The 19,809-nt window shown below is 42.7% G+C and overlaps 1 protein-coding gene across 3 annotated transcripts in view; it reads right to left on the bottom strand.

Annotated features, from left to right (window-relative positions):
* The window catches only part of PTPRB (protein tyrosine phosphatase receptor type B), a 113,810-nt gene that overhangs the window by 7,167 nt on the left and 86,834 nt on the right, over positions 1-19,809 (bottom strand). For all 3 annotated transcript variants that reach the window (XM_075012866.1, XM_075012875.1, XM_075012885.1), the window contains 12 exons: positions 16,763-16,869; positions 14,728-14,827; positions 12,272-12,355; positions 12,138-12,155; positions 11,927-12,008; positions 11,394-11,484; positions 9,371-9,447; positions 8,455-8,589; positions 6,275-6,397; positions 5,905-6,068; positions 4,864-4,999; positions 28-148 (listed from right to left, as the gene is read on the bottom strand). In XM_075012866.1, the coding sequence (XP_074868967.1) occupies positions 28-148; positions 4,864-4,999; positions 5,905-6,068; positions 6,275-6,397; positions 8,455-8,589; positions 9,371-9,447; positions 11,394-11,484; positions 11,927-12,008; positions 12,138-12,155; positions 12,272-12,355; positions 14,728-14,827; positions 16,763-16,869 (1,238 nt within the window). The remainder of the gene's footprint in view (positions 1-27; positions 149-4,863; positions 5,000-5,904; positions 6,069-6,274; positions 6,398-8,454; positions 8,590-9,370; positions 9,448-11,393; positions 11,485-11,926; positions 12,009-12,137; positions 12,156-12,271; positions 12,356-14,727; positions 14,828-16,762; positions 16,870-19,809) is intronic.

The raw sequence follows: 19,809 nt of genomic DNA, 5'->3' as shown, positions 1-19,809 counted from the left end.
GGTACAATTCAGCATCTTTGTCCCTACCTCTGTGATACTCTGGATTCACATTTTCATATATTGGAAACAAGGGATTTTCTTGTTCACTGCGTAGCTTTCTTGCTCTTAACACGTCTCTCACACACTGATGTAAATAGACATATTGACACTGGAAAAGAAGGAGGGAGTTGTCAGAAATGAGTGAAATCTGCAAAGGAGTTAAGATAGTCTTACACTCAGATGCAGCTGAATGCTAACACATGGAGTGTTTTGAAACACCTTTGTTCCAAGACAGAGAAAACACCATGCCAGTGGGTGAGTCTACACTTACCTGATGATTGACCGCACTGTGGTTGATCAGGAGTTCGATTTTGTTGCATGTGTTAAGATGCGGCAAAACCAATCTCTCTGAGCTTGGCTATCAACCCTGGTACTCCACGCAACAAGATGTCGGCGTGAGCCTGAAGAGCCCCGATCTACATTAGGTAAGAAAGTCAATTCTGACATGTCGACTCTAGCTACGCTAATGGCATAGCTAGAATTGTGTATTGGAAATCATCTTTCTACCCTAGTGTAAATCAAGCCAATGTTATGAGAATGCAATCTTTTCAAAAGGCTTTTATTTGTGCAGGTTTGTAAAATTCTATGGTTAATCACTTTTCCACTGGGAAAATGGCATTTTCTTGAAAATAATTCCTGGGGGGATCATGTTACTATCAACATTTCTTCTGGGAAAAACATTTTTAAACAGTTTTAAAAAATGTCAAAATGTTCTGTTTTGACATATTAGGAATAGAATGTTTCAATTTTTCCATACCAAAGGGAACTTTAAGTTTTGAAATAGCTTTTATTTTATCCTGTTTAAATAATGAAAAAAAATACTGAAATCAAAATGAACTGTTTCTGTTGCACTGAACACTGAATTTTTTAAAAAAAAAATGTTGTTTCATGGGAAATTGCAGAATTATTTATTTTCATTCTGATTCAGAACTCAACAAATTTTGAAATAGCAGGAATTCCTGTGACATGGAGCATCTGAGTGCTATATACTCTGATATTTATAGCAGCTTCCCACTTTCCTGATGCTACCCATGCAAAATATTAAGCCTCATGTAATGTAATTAAGTAAGCCTTAGTGAAGGTTGTTTTTCTACCTTCCTGGTAACAAGAGTTGGATGTGCTCAGGAGTGCAGGTCGGTCCTGTTTATACTGGATAAGGAAAGCTTGTGGGATTCTTTTCTAATAAGTTATACAGTAAACTATTTCATATCTGGCATTCTATCATCTGGAACTCTCAGGTAACCAGCATTTGAACCATCAGTACATTTTAGTTATGTTTCCCATAAGTACAGTATAGTGAAAGTAAATACAAATAAACACAGAAAATACAGTATAAGTTTACAGTGTACCATACTGCTGTTGTTGGTAAATGAAATACTTTGCATACATTTGTATGTTTCTTTTTATTTACTCTTGTTTTTCTTTAGTGTTATGCATTACCAGGTATACCTCCCTGTTATCGAGAATATTTGAATATCTGGCAACCTCCCAGTCTCAGGACTGCTGGATACAAAAGAACTTACTGTATTAAAATAAGGATAGTTTGTTTTTACTAGAAAGTGTCAGTGTTCTGTCCCTCATCAGTGCTGACAGGAACTTGTTTATTAGACTATGAAATTGCCTGTGACCTCCTAAATTTTCCAGCCAGGTTAGCACCTGTCAATATGGGCCAAGTGAACAGCGTTGTCTCCTTCCTTAGGAGGGTGTTTGAATAGTTTACTAGAAAGGAGTTATGGTATTGTTCTTGACCAGTGTGGACAGGATCTGATATGATCTGCTGTTCACCCATGTTATATTTGCTTGTGCATAAGCTGCTAATTCCCTACACCTTGCCATTTTCATAGGGCGAGGGCCACTAGCCTCACATGACAAACGTAGGACAGTACCCATAGACTAGGCACCATTAATGAATGCCTGCTTATACTTAGGCTCTTGCTCTTAATTTTATTTTGCTTTAAAGGTGTCATTCTCCGCCCCCACCCCCAACCCCATGGAACATACATTTTTTTGAACAATTTCTGTTCATTTGCATAGTAAGTTTAATTGTTGCTCTGTACTTTCTCTGCTATGCTCTCTCTAGGAAAATTACAAAACTGGCTGTCTCCGGGGAACACAACCCCCACCTTATTCATTGGGAACAGCATCTTCAGTTCGCGGATACTGTGAATGAAATGGGGCAGCAATACCCTGCCAATTATGCAACTGTTGAGACCACTGCCTAGGGTGCTAACCATTATGTCACTGGTTCCTTGTGCTCCCCTGCCAGTCTGAACCAGTTGTCTATTGTCTAAAAGAGTTTACAATTTACCTCTCAGGCAGGCACTGTTTTTTCATTCCATGTCCTTTCAGAGCGAAGCACAATGAGGCCCTGCTCCACAACTGGGGCTCCAAGTGCTACTTCAATACAAACAGGAGAGTGATCCCTGCCACCTGCCCAGCCTCCTGAGCCTACGCACTCCCAAATAAAAAGGTGAACATGTCTTTTTTATTGGGTGCGAATACAGAAGTAGATTTTGGAAGTTCTTTTAATGGAGCTACAAGTCATGTATCTGGGTCCTACCAGACACCTCGGGTTCAGTGGAGCCTAGAGCTCCAGCACTTCCCCAAAGTAGCTTGTGAAACACAACCCTTGTCGTAGTTACCTCCACCCCAGGAACAAGGGATACCTTCAATCCAGGGAGAAGAAAATCATTTTTAAAAGGTTTGTTAGAACTTCCTGCGCTGGATGTGTTCCCTAGAGTTGGAAGGCGAGGGAAAGGAAAGGGTCAGTTTATTAATCTGGGCTCAGTTCAGTTTTTATTTTTACTGTGATTTTACCTCTGGGGTTGTTTTGAGGGGGGACTCTCACTGTGCGGTACCGAGGCCGTCTGCTTCATGGGCTCGGGTCAGACTCGAGCCATAACCGCAAGGGCTCAGGATAACATGAAAGCAGTGGTGGCAGCTGTTGGGGGTTGTTTCCAAAGCATAATATATGAGTTTTCCCCATGTCTGTCAGAGATTTTGCCCGGGTAGGACATCTGAGTGGGACTTTACGGGCTGACACTGAGGACTGACAATCTCACTTTGGGAAACTCTGTGCAAACAAACTAGAGCTCTTCAGTGATTCAGAGGGCACCAAAATAAAATGCAGGACCACACCAAACCCACGTGTGACTTCTGTGGACATCAGCAAACTGAGCCCCCACTACCTAACCTCCAAATTGCAACAAAGATCTACGCTGGTGTCAGGCTGCAGCCCAGCGAAGCTACTCAGATTTCTCTATTAAAATGTTCCACAGAGACAACGTCCAAGGTGCCTCCATTACTCTGTTATTAGATTAGTCCCTAAGTGTTTAGCCACCATTCTCTGAAAGTGGTTTTCCTGCACCTTTAAAAGCATTAAATATGTATTTGTCCTGTGCTAAGAGAATAGATGCCTTCCCTTCAGCTTAATGTGTTAGGAAAAGATTGATCTTCTTCCCAACAGCATAATGGAAGATGGACACATCAGCCCAGCAAGTACAAGGACACCACACAGCTGCAAGGGCAGAGTGCTACAGTTTTAAAATGATAAACAATTGAATAATTGTCTCCATTCTCCATTGTTTCTTACCTTTATGGCCATTCCTGATATATTTAAATGCTTATGTTACTTCCCTGCCTTCCAAGTGATTAATTTAACTCTGTAAGTCCAGTGCAACGAGCAGTTAAAGGTCTCAACATCACATTCCATGGGAAGACTGCAGTTCAGTGGTGGGTGACTTCCGAGAAGTCTGTCTGAGACATTTCTAAGATATTGGAGTAAGGTGGATTGGCCCCTCACTGATCTGGAAGGGGAAGAACCCCTCCATAAGCCCTGGTGGGTGGAGCCCCACACCTGTTTGTCACCTGACCAGAAGCCAGGGGGCAGGACAGGAAGTATAAAAGCAGAGTGCAGGAGCTCAGTTGAGCCCCAGACACCGGACGAGCTAGACACTGGTCCTGAGCTTTCAGGCTGGGAGGCTAACCCAGCCCTGAAAGAGGCAGAAAACTGGCCTGGACTGCTGGGCCCACAGCTCGACCTAACAGAGTAAAAGCTACCAGCTGGGACAGAGCTCTACCCAAACCCAGAGGAACCTAACCTGCTACCCAGTAAGGTATGATCCAAGGAGGAGTTTGGACATGGCCCAAGGATAGCTGAGTTAGTGTGTTGCAGTCTGGATCCCTGCTGACACCAGAAGCAGACCACTCTGCCACTGGTAAGGCCCTGGGCCACGGCTCAGTGGAGTGGGCGGGTCTGTGCCCCCCAATCTATAGGTGGCAGTCTCTCCATCTCAATACCAGAGACACACTCCTGTGTTTGTCGGCCCTTTGCTGTGCTAGGGCCTAGGCCCCTACTCTGGACTCCTTTGCTGCCCCTCCCTGAGACAGAGCCTGGGCCCACATGGTGAACTATTTGCTTGAGCTTCTCTGACTGGTACCTTGACCTGATCACAGGCCTGAGTCCTGGGACTAGAGCAGTTGAGATTGATCCCACATACACAATAGTACAGTGAGTTGGATTGGCTCCTCACTGATCTGGAGCAGGAAGAACCCCTCCCTGAGCCCGACCAGGCTATAGAAATGTGTAACACCTGATATATAAGGGCCTGATCCAGCTTCATGGAAGACAATGACAAAAAATTCCCCCTAACTTTAACAGGAATTTGATCAGGTCCTCAGTGCTCTCGTGCCGGTTCACAATGGTGCCACGAGGCTTAAGTATGAATTGTGAAGTGTTTTGAGATCCCCAGAAGAAACACACTGTGTGCCAATTACTGTTATTATCATGAAGACGTGTCATTCTACACCATATTCAAAGCTTACCTCTGTCTGAACCATGTGAACCCTGTGAAGCCTTAGATCATGCACTGATCCATAAATATCCACTGAGTCCTTGGAGTCTAGCTGCTGAAGGATGCGATCCAGTGCAATGAACGTGCCCGTCCTGCCAACACCAGCACTGGAAAGAGATGGCAAATACGAACCCAGCAGGTCAGAGCTCTCTCCATTTTTAAATGTCACCCAGGCCAGGGACAGGTTTGCATTGATCTTGCTCCATGGCAGGCTTTGGGCTCACTGCTAGTCAGGTGCCAGCTCCCAGGTTCCAAATGGCAACCATTTACAGTGGAGGTACTTCTTTGGTTTGGAGTCATGGAAGAGCTAATGGGGATATTTTCTATCCCTGTTTGTCACTATGGATCAAATGAGGCTGATAGTTCAATATATCCAAATTGGCATTTAAGGAGCCTTTAAAGCTGTGTTCTTTCTAGAGACAAACCTGTAGGTCCAGACTATGACCCTGAATATGGACCCAAATTTTGTAGTTAACCAACAAAGCTTTGAGTGTGGGGGTGAGGTTCTTTGGCCTGTGTTACACAGGGGGTCAAACTAAATGGTGACAATGGCCCCTTCTGGCCTTAAACATCTACAAAGACCTGGACACACATTTGCAGTTGGGATTCACCCCTAATTATGCCTCACTTTTTCATCATTAAAAAGGGGGTAATGAGACTTTGGGCCTGAGCCAGCAGCAGAAAGGAGATTTAAAAATCTCCCACAGGGCTGCAGCTGAGAGTTCCCCTGGAACAGCAGGCGTGCCCAGGACTGTGCGCCAGTGCTCCTTTCTGGAGACGACTTTCTAAGGACCATTATTCACTGGCACTAGTTGAGCACCCAGCATCTCCCAGGTTGCAGCCATGTGTGTCAAACACTGGTCTCATCCAGTTAGCCCGCGACCTGTCTATTAAAGACTGTGGCTTCAGATGTTTAAGCAAAAATGATCCCCTGACAGCCATCAACCTCAGAGATCTTTTGCGTATATGTTATAAAACTCCTGAACCAATGACTTCTTGCTTTCATTTATACCTGCAGTGCACAATGGTTGGTCCAGTGTCTGGAGTCCTGTTGATATAATCCCTTACAGTTCTTACAAACTGAATCAGGGACTGGGTGGTCTCTGGAACTCCATGGTCTGGCCACACTGTGTAATGAAAGTGACGAATGAGCCTCTTTGAGTCAAGCTGCTCTTCCTGTCAGATCAGAGAAATGGGGATAATCAGAACAGTTCAGAGGCAGATGTTCTAACACCCCAGGTCTTTGTAGTGAACACCATGCTCTCTTGCAGTTGGCACCAGGGAGTAGGTCACTGGAGAGCAATCAGGGTGTGTGAGGTTTAATCATTCTGTTACCCTAACAGAATTCAAAAAGAAAAGAAAAGAAAAGAAAATTAACATACACTACAGATTTTAAACTCCCTTATTGTCCATTCTGGAAGCACTGACTCAGACAGCATCTCAACTATCAGGTCTCCATAATACAAGGAATCCTGGTCCAGGGGCCAGTAATGATCGCACTTCACCTGTACGGACAGAGAAAAGAATGTTTCAATAACAACAAGAGCTGAAGCCAAATTGTCATATTTGCACATCTTCTGATCTGCTCACTGTTTGTACAGGGCTGCCCCGCTTCCTAGGAGTCAATAAGTAGTCGCACATCAGTAGATGGACAATTAAGGCAGTTAAAATAATCCATATGTTCATGCAGTCAACAAAGGCCTAAACACATGCTTAACAGAGTACACTAAAGGTCCCACTGAATAATTAAGCATTCACTTAAGTATTTTGCTATGGCAAGGCCTCAAAAGCCTTGAATACAAAATTTGTATCCGTATCTATATCTGCAAAAATGAGCTGTGGCTATCCACATCCATAGATGCAGTTACCTGCAGATATGCAAGGATAATCAGGGCTCAAAAAAAGCATTTCTACATACTGTCATGATTGCTTGCACTCCATAGACTATGTTTAAATCCAAGTTTGATCTGACCTGATTTAGTGAACCAGCAGTTTTCCCTGGAGGCTGCCCACATTGTATGCTAGAATCTTACCTTGTATTAACAATGGAATTTCTAGCTCTTTTAGTAGCTAAAGACAACCTTATGCATATGATCAGAGTATGACCAATTCAGTGATGTCTACCTGACTCTGCCAACAACTTTGAAGGAAGCACGCACTATCATATGCATGACCAGGGTATATTAATTATAAAGCCTAATATCTGCAATTTACTATCCTGGCTTTTCAGAAAATACAAACGCAAAGGACTTGAATGCAGTCATTACCTGTGTGTGTCAATAATGGGCACAAGAAAAGGAAAGAATACTTAGTTTCCACAGTTTAGTGACTTGCCTCTGTACCATTCATAGGTTTTGTCTACACTAGAGGGTTTTGTCAGCAAAACAGCTGTGAAAAACCCACAGAGCATCCAGATTCCCCAGGCATTATGTCAACAGTAAGTTGACAGAACACTGCATTTTTGTCAACAGCGGTACCCCACTCCCCATGAAGAACAATTCCTGTGTTGACAGAGATCTATTGACAGGAAGTCAGTCTGGATATTCCGGGGGACCTTCTCTCAACAGACAGGGCTTCCCGGACACTGTGCAGCCCTGTCTGCTGTGCTTCTGGTTGGCCGTTTTGCCCATAGGGCTTCCGGGAAGTCTGGCCACTCTGTCAGCAGAGTGGATCGCTCTTGTGATCCACATGGCAGTTTGGCCACAATCTGTCGACAGAAGTTTTGTTAGAAGATATCTTCTGATAAAAATTTCTGTAAACAAATCCCTGGAATCTAGACATAGCCATAGACAATGTTTTTATCATGGCTCATATTCTGATTCCAGCACCGTAAGTTTTATGAGGTTGTCAGGGACAATGAGATAACTAAGCATAAGGCATAGAGAAGTTTCATAATTGTAATATACTAACCTTAAATAAATAGATGATGTACATGTAATGCATAGAACTTATCTCATGATCTTTATTGATTCATGCCTTTGTCCTGCCATTTCCCAACCCTTTGTACACTGTCATCCGTTGTAACATTATCTCTAGCCGCTGGCATTGAGAAGCCCTTGTGTAAAAAGTCACACGGAAGCCACTCACTGTGATTCCACCTGCAGAGTCAGGCTCTTATAGATTGCACCGTCTTTGGATAATTGTTCTATTTACCTCATAAGTGCCACACGTGCTAAGGATACTTTGGTTGTGCAGAAGGTTCTCTTCTTAGCTCTCTCACTGACCTGCTGTGTGATCTCGGATCAGTCATTTTACCTCCTTGTGCCTCTGTTTCCCCATCTACTCTTTTTTTCTGTCTGGTCAGTTTAGACTGCAAGGGCTAGATGTTCAAAGGCAAGCAGGCACCTAACTCCTACTGCAATGAAAGGAATTTAGGTGCCTAAAAAACTTCAAAGTCCTGGTTCACAGCTCATAGTGGCAGGCACTGCCTCTTTACTATGTGCCAGTACCTGGCATCAAGGGACCTTGATCTCAGCCGATATCTCTGGGCATTAGTGTCATACAAATACTAAATACAAAATATAAAAATAGGAATGAATAAGTAAGAAACCTCACTACTCACTCGGCCCTTCTCGACACACTGGGTTACCATGACAATATTGTGAACGTTCTGTTCCCACGCCATCTTCCAGAAATCATCTTTGGTGCCAGGCAAAGGGCCCTGGGTTGCAATGTATTCCCTGCGAAAATTATTGCCCTACAAATCCAGAAAACTCCAGTTAGTGTCTACAATACCAGAGAAACAGACCTTCTAGCAACTGCAAACAACCCACCACTGTTGTGGCATAAACAGCTTCCCTGCAGCCACAGCCTGAAAGCTAAAGACTCTCTAAGCTCTAGAAGCAGAAGGCTGGTGGGAGCAAGGAGAGGAAAGAGAATGTGCCAGTGTATTTAAATATTGCTGGAAGGTATTTATTAACCCCCTTTGCATTTGTCAGAGATGCTTTGTCTTTCTGTTGTGTCCAGCATTGCCGTAGGCATTTTGAACTGCTGGGTTTTTGTTTTGCTTTGCTATTTGTCATTAATTGTTAGGGCTCTGCTATTATCAATCCTAATTCCCCGGCAAAGCGCACAACTGTAATCTCTGCCAATTTCACCCTAATACAAGGTGCGAGCCCTTTCAGGATGAAAAATGAATCCATACATAAGAGCTCACATGCCGTGATAGCTGGGCTTATTGCAGAAATTGTATAAAAACAGCCACCTTTGAAAAGATGTCATTGGCCAATTATAACTGCAATCCTAAATGACTATAGCAATCCAGGGAAGCGGTTTTAAGAGCTGAGTCAGTCCCAGTTCACTGTATGGCAATCAGACATGGCCTTTCAACACACAAACAGTTCTCAGATTATTACTTAAAACCAGTGAACATATAGAAGGGTGGGAGTTTCAAGAATCTAGCTACATGTTACCTTTCACAGGAAGATGAAATTACCATTGGAGAGACGAGGCTATAAAAATATCAGTGAGCCACTTACTGGTATGTAGCTTGCATTAATATAATCTGAACAAGGGTCGTCATCAACATTGGAAAGCTTCACTCTTGATGTATCATCTGGGAATAAATGCATTACAAGAAGTTTATAACTACCTCTAGCTTTTTTGTCCTTTTCATATAAATGGAAATTGTCCCTATAAAAATACTGACATCTCTTTTACGGTCAGAGCGTGAAGGTTTGTTTGCAAATGACAACAGCCCATATTGATGCTACACCTTTCCCCAAGGGGTTCCAAAGGGCATGGCAGATGATAAGCAAGTCTGTGTTCAAGGGGCACAAGGGGTTAGTACCACAAAGGTCCATGGGCATATAACTGCCTCTGTAGGCATCTCAGGCAACCACTGATGTGCTCAAAACCCACTCCTAAGATGCTGTCTCCTCCGGTAAGTGTCTAAGACTTGCCCATGCCCTTGTCTTTCAGGACAGTGGTCTGAGTTTCCTCTGCTAGGGCATGGGGTTACCCAGCTCAGGTGCCTAACATCAGGAAAGGGCAGACGGCAGAGAATCTTGAGGGGAGCTACCTCCCTCTCCTTTCAGGTAAGTAGAGGCCCAGATCAATGGGAGTTAGGTGCCTGCCTGGGTGAATCTTGGCTCCAAGTCCTATCTCCTTCCTTTTGCATGATACTGATGGTTTTACAGGATCCCTGAGTTAGGTGTCTACCTCCCCTCATGCATTGACAGGGAGTTCAATGTCTAACTCAGGATGGTGGATTCCCCTAGCTGGCAGAGCACTTTGTGGTTAGCCACCGCACTGTCTAAGTCCCTTTGTGGATTTAACCCAGGAGTACTTGCCTCCATTTTCCCAAAGCTGAACACAGTCTCTTCGCAGAATGTGAGCCTCTTCCCTGCTAGCACTCTTGTAGGTGCTAGCTTCTCAACAGAGGTAGGGATGTGCCTGGAGGATGTGCAGAGCCAGGTGTGCATGGAGGATGGTCCCCACACTTCCCCATGGCAAAACAGCAGTGTCCCCACTTTGCTGTGCTCTCCGTTAGGAGAATGCTGCCTGACTGAGCATTTACTCCCGAATCTCTGGCTGCAGGGCTGATGTAAAGATACCATAGCACCATACACACCTTGGGTGCTTCTATAGGGCAGTCAGGTGGTTAATTCTCAACACAGAGCAATTCTGCTTGAGCCAGGGTGCTACAAATAGCAGTGCAGCTGAGGGTTGCTCAGGCTAGCTGCCCGAGTACCAGCCCTCTCAGACCTACTGGGTGTGTACTTGGGTGCAGCCTGAGCTGCTGCCTGTGCTGACCCCAGCTACACTGGACTGTCCTACCTGCAGTCAGACATCCCTACAGAATGATCCATTCACTACTGAAATGCAGCCACCTCTGGATAAAACATAGCAATTACCTGCACACGTATCCAAGGACTGAAAATCAAGCTGACTGGTATCGCAGCCCATTGAAACTGCAGGAGCAAATTACATCTATCATGGCTATCCCCACTCTCAGGTGCCACGTGCTGTCAGGATCTGTTTTGTTTGGAAGAGGGCACCTTCCACCTTCAGGACTATGGCCTTGGGCTGTGCTGGGGGACACTGTGCTCGTGCAGGCTCATCATTAATATGGATGAAAGCGGCTGTCACCTGACCACGTCAAACACACGTTTTGTGGCCTATAGACAGTGCTGAATGAGGCTATCTGAATGGCCAGGGAGCAGGCAGCTCTTCTGATATCTGGGGCTGATCACACAAAACCCACATAACAAGATTTCTACTATTATTCCTCATATCCACCCTGACAGGTGAAAGGCTAGACTAGCTGAAGCCTGTTATAAACACAATGAACATTAGTCACTGCATCTCATGTGGGAAGTGAGATCCTGTTTTAAAGCTGACAGCCACACATCATCAGCATCCAAGCACCAAAGTCTGGCTTGGCAATGCTCTTTCACCTCTGACAAGGCGAAACAACTAAAGGGATAGCCTACCTGCCCTGAAAAGCTGTGAAAAATTGCAGGTGTGATATAATATTACATACCCAAACGTAAAACTTACAGGGCAATATATTATTGTATCGATTTTTCCCTCTGTTCTCTGGCAAAAGTGCTATGTCACACGATTGGTTTCGACCCACATCTTTTAAGTCCTGTAAAAGGCCAAAATGAATGTGAGGTGAACATAACCGAACACTGATGCAGTACAAAACATCCAGCCTCCAAGACTCAGGGAAGAAAGACTAAGAGCACTGGTGGCATTGGCTTGAGCCAGGCACATAGCTGGCAGGCACTATTCAAGATTTGCCACACTGCCCTGCTTGCACAGCTCAGTCCTGACCTTCAACACAGCCTGCTGGTCCTGTGCTGGGCCTTTGATGAGGACAGGCTGCCAACTAGATCAAGAGGTGCCCAATTATGTTGTGGTTTTGACAGGAGAGCAAACAGGGACTAAGGTGAGACCATGACACTTCTTTTCCACTTGCGCGCAGAAGACGAGTGAATGCATGCCTCTGGGGCTGAAAGGCTAAACTAGAGTTGGCACCCAACCAGTCTGTTCAATAAAGAAGTGACTTGAGTGGATTGGATTCATACCTCATACTCCTTGGAAAGGAGGTAGTTGGAATCTGCTTGGAGTTTGGTGAAGTGTGCTTCAAACTGATTAACTTTTATTGGACTAAATCATTCAGTAGAATTAAAAAGACAAAAACAAAAACACCCAGTTATAACAGGAGAGAGCAAAGACATGAGTCATCTAATTCATTATAAATGAAAATGTTTTAAATGAAGAAATATTTGCTTTTACCTTGTAGTTCTCCGGCTCCTAGAAATAATTTCAAAAGAAAAAGAAACACCTTGTCAGTGAGGGACCAGGGAGACCGTTTTATCTATGATGCCATGTTAAAATAGTTTTCTCTTAGAAACAAACTTTGAGATTACCCTCTTTGCCCCAAGTTCAGATGGACGGACAACGGCCTGTCTCTGCGAATGCTCAGCCTTGCTGTAGGTCGTTCGTGGCCATTACTGCAATACAAAGGAGGTTATTCTTACTTTAGGTTTAGTGATGGGTTCAAATATCAGTATGAGCTGGGGAACAGAAGTATCTAGAGCCAAGAAATAAAAGAAAAGGAGATGGATGTTTCATTGGCTGCTCTGAAGTGGGTCTTTGCAGCTTCAGTTTTCCTCTATCTTTACTATAAGACACATAGGACAAACTACCACTCAAGTGAGTGGTGTTAGAGCTAGTCAAGAACTCTTTCCTCTAACTTGCCAATTTATCATAACCGAACCTTTTCATGGAAAACCTTTTATCAGGAAGGTTTCTCAGGTCTAGGAGGGATTTTCTAGTGAGAGAGAGAAGCATTCATCCCAGTACGATAGACTGATGACAAGGGTAAAAGATAAGGTTGAAGTCTCGATGTGAATTTTGCTCTGTGTGTGTGTGGTTTTTTTTCTTGAAAAAAAATGAGAAAGGTCTTAGTTTCATTCCAGAACAGAATTAAAACAAAATTCAAATCCTCAGATTTTTTGATGACATGGAATTCATGTTTTCCAGCCACTCCTATGGATATCCTATGGTAAGATAAGGCTTAACCAGCCCATCTGCAGAACATCCTTGGGAGGCAGGTAGCATCATTCGTTTCATATGAAGATGGGGAAACGGATTACTGGTGTGCTTTTCGGAAGTGCAGAGCACCTGAAGCTCCCATTGGTTCCAAGTGTTGGGCGGGTGCTTAGGACCTTTGAAAAACAGGCCATATTGGACTTGAAGGAGCAGAATCAGTGGCAGCACTATGCTGAGACTTGGATAGGTTTGGGGATTCTACTATTCATAGCCAGTTTACATCCATCTGGTTTTGTGCCAATATAGTCCATTAGTTAAATGGCTCCTCTCCCTCCCCAGTGTTTACTGGCCATGAACAAATTCAGGCTGGACATTAGAAGAAGGTTTCTAACCATCAGAGGAATGAGATGCTGCACAGCCTCCTACTAGAAGTTGTAGGGGCAGACAACCAAACTAGGTTAAATCTGGAGCTTGAAAAATTTATGAATGGGACTATATGACGTGGCTGCCTGAAACAGCTTGGGTCTGGAGCCTGACTCAGGAGATCCTTTGCATTCCACATCCCTGTGTAAAACAGACACGGTGTCTCTCTGTTTATGACCACTACTTGTTCCCTCGATCTCTCTTGTAAATGAAAGAAACATTTGCCTACGGTATCTGACACAGAAAAATATACCAATATTTACTGACCTATTGAACAGTGCTCATAACAAGAAATTACAATACAATTATGAAACATGGTCTTCAGGTGATTTACATTCAAACTACCTAAAGCTTTACCTAAATTAAACAACAAGGGGCATGTTTTAAATTGTAGGTACTTAAGTAGCAGCCAGGAGAAAACATGTATGCCTATTATGAATGCCAAACCTGCATTTTACTTCTGCATAATGGTAATATGCAAATAGATACATAAGCATGCACTAGACTGTATGTGCATACAAACATGGGTCTTGTGCACAAGGCACTTGCTGCTTTTTTGTTCAGCATCTACATATTTGCATTGAATTTAGATTTAATGTTTAGAAAAAACTTCTAAAGAATAAGTTCATGCAGGCTAAGCAGTAGAGCTGGTTAGGAAAGCAATTTTCAACATTTCAAAGAAAAATTTCATTCCAGCTCCAGATGCAATGCTGCATATTGAAAATTTTCCACAGAATAGAAAATTTTGAAAAATTGGCTCAGAAGTATCAGGACATTTCCTTTCACTACTGTTAAATGTTTTGTTTCAATAAAATAAAACTGTCCTTGTATAATGTACAATATATTTAATATTTATATAAATATACAGAGAAATAACAGATGTAGATATGAAATTAATATTATACAATAAAAGTCAGTGCAAAATGAAATGGAACAAAGTCAAAAATAAACTTTTTGACATTATTGAAAGAAAATGTTTCAATTTTTTCAAAGCAAGAAGGTCAAAATGAATCTTTTCCAAATTTTCCCATCAAAAGTGTCATTGAAATAAACAAATTCTCATAAAATGTTTCGATGAAGCTTTACTTTCTGACAGAAAGCTGCTCTAGTGAAAATTTGTTGACCGGCTCTACTGAGAACCAAAGGTCCCATTGCAGCCTTGATCATGCAACTCCTATTAATCAGTGGAAACCCTGATCATTAATTGAAGGGCAATATAGGTGTTCTTAGTTCAATATGCAATTTGTACATATGGTAGGGGGAATAGAATTAGGTTTGCTTTTCTAAATACAATTTAACATTTTCATCCAATTTTACGTCTTCTCAGTGTCTCAGATGGAAAATCATGTCTAGTTTCATCTGACCTTTTGCGACCAAAAAAATGAAAAAAGAGGGAGTTTCTATTTACCTAACTTTTTGCCTGTAGACAAATAAAGCAGTGACAGCCACCAGCATGACAATGAGAAACAAACCAGCACTCACTCCTTCTATGACTCCAAACATGGGCTCTAAGACAGACAGATACACATACAGAGCAAAGAAATTAGAGAGCTGCAATATTATTGGCTAAAGAAACTCAAATAAATACAAAGGAACTTCAACTGCATATATATTTGGAGGGCTGAACTTCGATATTTCTTTAGTTCTTCAAGAACTTGCACCATATATCAGGTGGGCATGAAACTGGCAGAAGAGAATAAAGTTCTCTCCTTCCATAGTAAAAGAGGAATAAAAGAAACAGCCAGGTTTTTCAGAAGTTCAGGTCTCCACCATAGTTTTCAGTAGCTCGCTGGATTTTTCAAGTTACGTCCAAGATAATCGAGGGGTTCAATCCCATTTCAAGACCATTTATGTGAGGAAATACAAACATTTCATTTTCACACCCAGAAAGTAACTGGCCTGACTACAAGGGTTTTTTGGAGTCTTACTCAGTGTTGGAAAAGGTATTGACATTCTTGTATGCAAGAACCTATGTTATTATTGATTGCATTGTAGCAGTGATTAGTGACCTTACTCAGGGACCCAGCTCCACTGAGTAAAGTGGTATAGAATGACAATTCCCTTCCAAAACCAATGAAGAGTTCTGTGGCATCTTAAAGACTAAGGCTACGTCTGCACGAGAAGCCTCTGTTGACAGAAGTCATTGTCAGAAGGGATTTTCTGCTGAAACTTCTGTTGACAAATTGCATCTACACACACAAGCAGATAGAAAGAGCAATCCGCTCTGGCTACAGAGAGAGCCAGACTGCCCAGCCCTCTCTCAAGAGATGCTCCGCAAAGAGGGATACACAGTGAACAGGAAGCCCTGTCTGTCAACAAAAGGGCCCCAGAACCTACACAGCTGTTTTGTTGACAGAACACTGTTGAGAGAGGCGGCATACCTGAATGGGGAGCAGTATAATGCTGCCAACAGATGTGCCGGGTTTTGTCGACAAACTGCAGACAAAGCGCATTTTGCATGTAGATGCCCTGTGGTTTTTCCCAACGAAAGCCCAGTTTTGCTGGGAAAAGTCACTCACGTAGATGTAGCCTAACAGATTTATTTGGGCATAAGCTTTCATGGGCAAAAACCTACTTTGTCGGATGCATGGAGTGGACATTACAGAGGCACCTGAAAAAAGCCAGTTACTTTATCAAGTGGAGGAGCAGGCTAAGGAGGTCAATACTGTCTAGGCGAATGTGGCCCACTCCCAACAGTTGACAAGGAGGTGTAAATACCAAGAGAAGGGAAAATTGCTTTAGTAGTGAGCCAGCCACTCCCAGTCCCTGTTCAAACCCAGATTAATAGTGCCAAGTTTTCAAATGAATTGCAGCTCTGCAGTTTCTCATTGGAGTTTATTTTTGAAGCTTTTTTTCTGACAAATGGGCACTTTTCAATCTGTTACTGAGTGTCCAGGGAGACTGACATGATCTCCTACTGATTTTTGTATATCGCCATTCTTGATGTGTGAGTTGTCACCATTTATTCTTTTGTAGAGACTGTCTTGTTTGGCCAATGTTGGCATACATCTGATTAGTAGATGTGCAGGTGAATGAGCCTCTCTGGTGGTGTGGCTGATGTGGTTGGGTCCTATGATGGTGTCACAAGGTAGCTATGAGGCAGAATTTGCAATTGCGTTTGTTGCAGGGGTCAGTTCCTGGGTTAGTGTTTCTGTGGTGTGGTATGTATTTGTTGGTATTTGTGTCAGGTTGGAAGGCTGCATAAGTAAGGGCTGGCCTGCTTCCCAAGGTCTGTGAGAGATCATTTTTCCAGGATAGTTGCCTGTCTCTATGCAACGGAATAAAATGTCCATAGCTGCAGTGCTGAATACCAAATATTAATTGGAGGGCATCTCAAAGCAACTCATTTCAGCCACAAGTTCTATGTTCCTCTCTCCTATCCACCCCAGCACTGAAGGGTATGATAGCTGACAGAGTTAGTTGAGGATAAAGGATAAACTAACCTGATTCAGTAGTGATTGGCAAAGAGAAAAATGTATCCGAGAAGAGTGGCTCAGTGAATTCCCTCAGGTCTTCACTAAAGAGCTGGGTGAAAGCTCGTATACTGATTCTGGAAAAGGAGAAGGGTTTATTAGATCTATTTGGAGGTAGTATCAAAGAGGAGAAAACTAAAGATTAACACAGAAATAGCAAAACCACAAAACAGGGCTTCCAGACAACATGCACTACATACATTTCCTGTGCCTTTTAACTATTATTGTTAAACTTTTTTCGTTCAACCTCTGCTTCAGTGAGAATATCAAACCCAATATTTTTAGCACCTCAGCAGTTCAATCCTTTTAATAATACCTCTTGTTCAACAGTATGTGAGGAAAATGAAAGAAAGAATAGATGCTAGATGAGACTTACAATATATTAAACTTAAGGAAAAACATTTCTAACTGGGTGATCAGCAGGAAGGCTAATATATTGCAATGTGTTCTTTGCAGAGGGCTACAGTAAGGCAAAAACATGCTGAGTAGCTAACTATGGATATGAAACCTGTCCTCAATACTATCAGACAGGGTCTTAGATTTGGATAACGTTCTAAGCTCCTGGTCTTGCATGTACCTTTGCATGTGAATAGTCTTATTTTCATCTCTCCTGATATTAGTCCTGTGAATGGACTACTTTGTGCATAGCATTTTCAGGATTGGGACTTTATTATTTTAAGCTCCTGGGGATCATGAAAATAGTCCAGTGAGCTGGACAAACTAATCATGTTGAATGATGTCTAGGTTGGATTTAGGTCTACGTTCACAAATTTTCGGAAGAACAGCTCCTGATTGGCAAAAAGTTGTCACTGAAAATTATTCTATATATCTTTCACACGGATATGTTGATTTTATTGGCCACATGGTATGCTTCTGTTCTTCAACTGGATGAATACCCTTCTTAAGCAGGTTTCTGATACAGACATTCACAATGAACACAATTGAAAATTCTTTAACAGTCAATTGAAATTCATTGTTTAATTCCATAAATTTTCTTTTCAGCAAACTCATTTCTAAGAGCATTCACAGAAAGCAAAAGGGGCTCTAATGAAGTCCAAGCAAATTCCTTAAAAAGCTGAAATTAATGTCTATGAATGGTTTGTTGATCTATTCACTCAGCTTTCATTGTGGCTTTGGTAACCTCTGGAGGAGGCTCCTGCTGGCCAGCTGATAGAATTTAGAATCAAAGACATTAAGAGGTAGAAATCCTTGCTCACAGTTTGCCTCATTCTGAGAAGGAATAAGAGGACATAATTTCTACTGAAGCCAGCTAGAGTCCACTTGAAAGTGGATTTCACTTCAATTGCACAACTGTCCTATCAAGTTTTTAATAGCCCACACGTAGCACCTAAGGCTGACTTACTGCTGCAGGGGAAAGTAATTAAGTTTAGTGCGAAGGTGCAGCTAATCTAAATAAAAATATATGGTATCCTTTTAACTTTGCCATGAAGCCTCTGGAATTTCCATGCCAGTTCCAAGCCTGAATAAAGGAGGAGGGCTGGTCAGATGAGTGATGATGCACTGACCATAAAACAACAATGCAAATGAAATCTGATGCCAGTATGACTGAACGATAAAAGAAGCCAGCTGAGACATTGCCTGGATAAACAAGGTCCGCAACACTAATTGAGCAATCCAGGTTGGGTCAATATGTTGGCTACTGAAAGAAAATTACAACTAACATATATACTATCAATTGGAACGTGGAACGTATGAACACTGGGCGACCGGAAAATCAGAACAAAAAGCAGTCAAGTAGCACTTTAAAGACTAGCAAAATGGTTTATTAGGTGAGCTTCCGTGGGACAGACCCACTTCTTCAGACCATAGCCAGACCAGAACAGACTCAATATTTAAGGCACAGAGAACCAAAAACAGTAAGCAAGGAGGACAAATCAGAAAAAGATAATCAAGGTGAGCAAATCAGAGAGTGGAGGGGTGGGGGGGAAGGTCAAGAGTTAGATTGAGCCAAGTATGCAGACGAGCCCCTATAGTGACTCAGAAAGTTCCCATCACAATTTAAACCATGTGTTAATGTGCCGAATTTGAATATAAAAGCCAGTTCAGATGTTTCTCTTTCCAAAACTAAGCGATAATTCCTTTTCAGTAGCACACATACCTTGAGGTCATTGACAGAATGCCCCATTCCATTAACATGTTGACTAACTGGTTTGTGGATCTGGAGTGTTTTGATGTCTGTTTTGTGCCCATTGACCCTTTGTCTAAGGGAGTTAGAAGTCTGTCCAATATACAAAGCACCTGGGCATTGTTGGCACATGATGGCATATATGATGTTAGTAGAGGAGCATGAGAAAGTGCCCGTGATTCTGTGAGTAACCTGGTTAGGTCCAGTGATGGTATTTCCAGAGAAGATATGTGGACAAAGCTGGCAGCGGGCTTTGTTGCAGGGAAAGGTTCCAGGACTGGTATTCCTGCGGTATAGACTGTGGCTGTTAGTGAGGATCCTCATGAGGTTGGGAGGTTGTCTGTAGGAGAGAACAGGCATGTCACCCAGGGCCTTCTGGAGTGTAGCATCCTGATTAAGGATAGGTTGTAGGTCTTTAATAATTCGTTGCAGTGGTCTGAGTTGGGGGCTGTAGGCGATGACCAGTGGTGTTCTGTTCTTGGCTTTTTTGGGCCGATCTTGGAGTAGCTGGTCTCTGGGTATTCGTCTGGCCCTGTTGATTTGTTTTTTTACTTCTCCTGGTGGGTAATTCAGGTTTATGAATATTTGGTAAAGTTCTTGTAGTTTTTGGTCTCTGTCAGTTGGATCAGAGCAAATGCAATTGTACCTAAGAGCTTGACTGTAAACAATGGATCTAGTCACATGTGCAGGATGGAAGCTAGAAGGGTGTAGATAAGTATAGCGATCAGTAGGTTTTCGGTACAGTGTGGTACTGATCAGGCCATCCTTGATTAGTACTGTAGTGTCCAGGAAATGTATCTCTTGCACGTTGTAATCGAGGCATAAGTTGATGGCGGGGTGCAGATTGTTAAAGTCTCTGTGGAATTCTTCT

Source organism: Carettochelys insculpta, chromosome 1, assembly GCF_033958435.1.
Source record: "Carettochelys insculpta isolate YL-2023 chromosome 1, ASM3395843v1, whole genome shotgun sequence".
NCBI lineage: Eukaryota > Metazoa > Chordata > Testudines > Carettochelyidae > Carettochelys > Carettochelys insculpta.
This window is presented reverse-complemented; position numbering and strand designations above follow the sequence as displayed.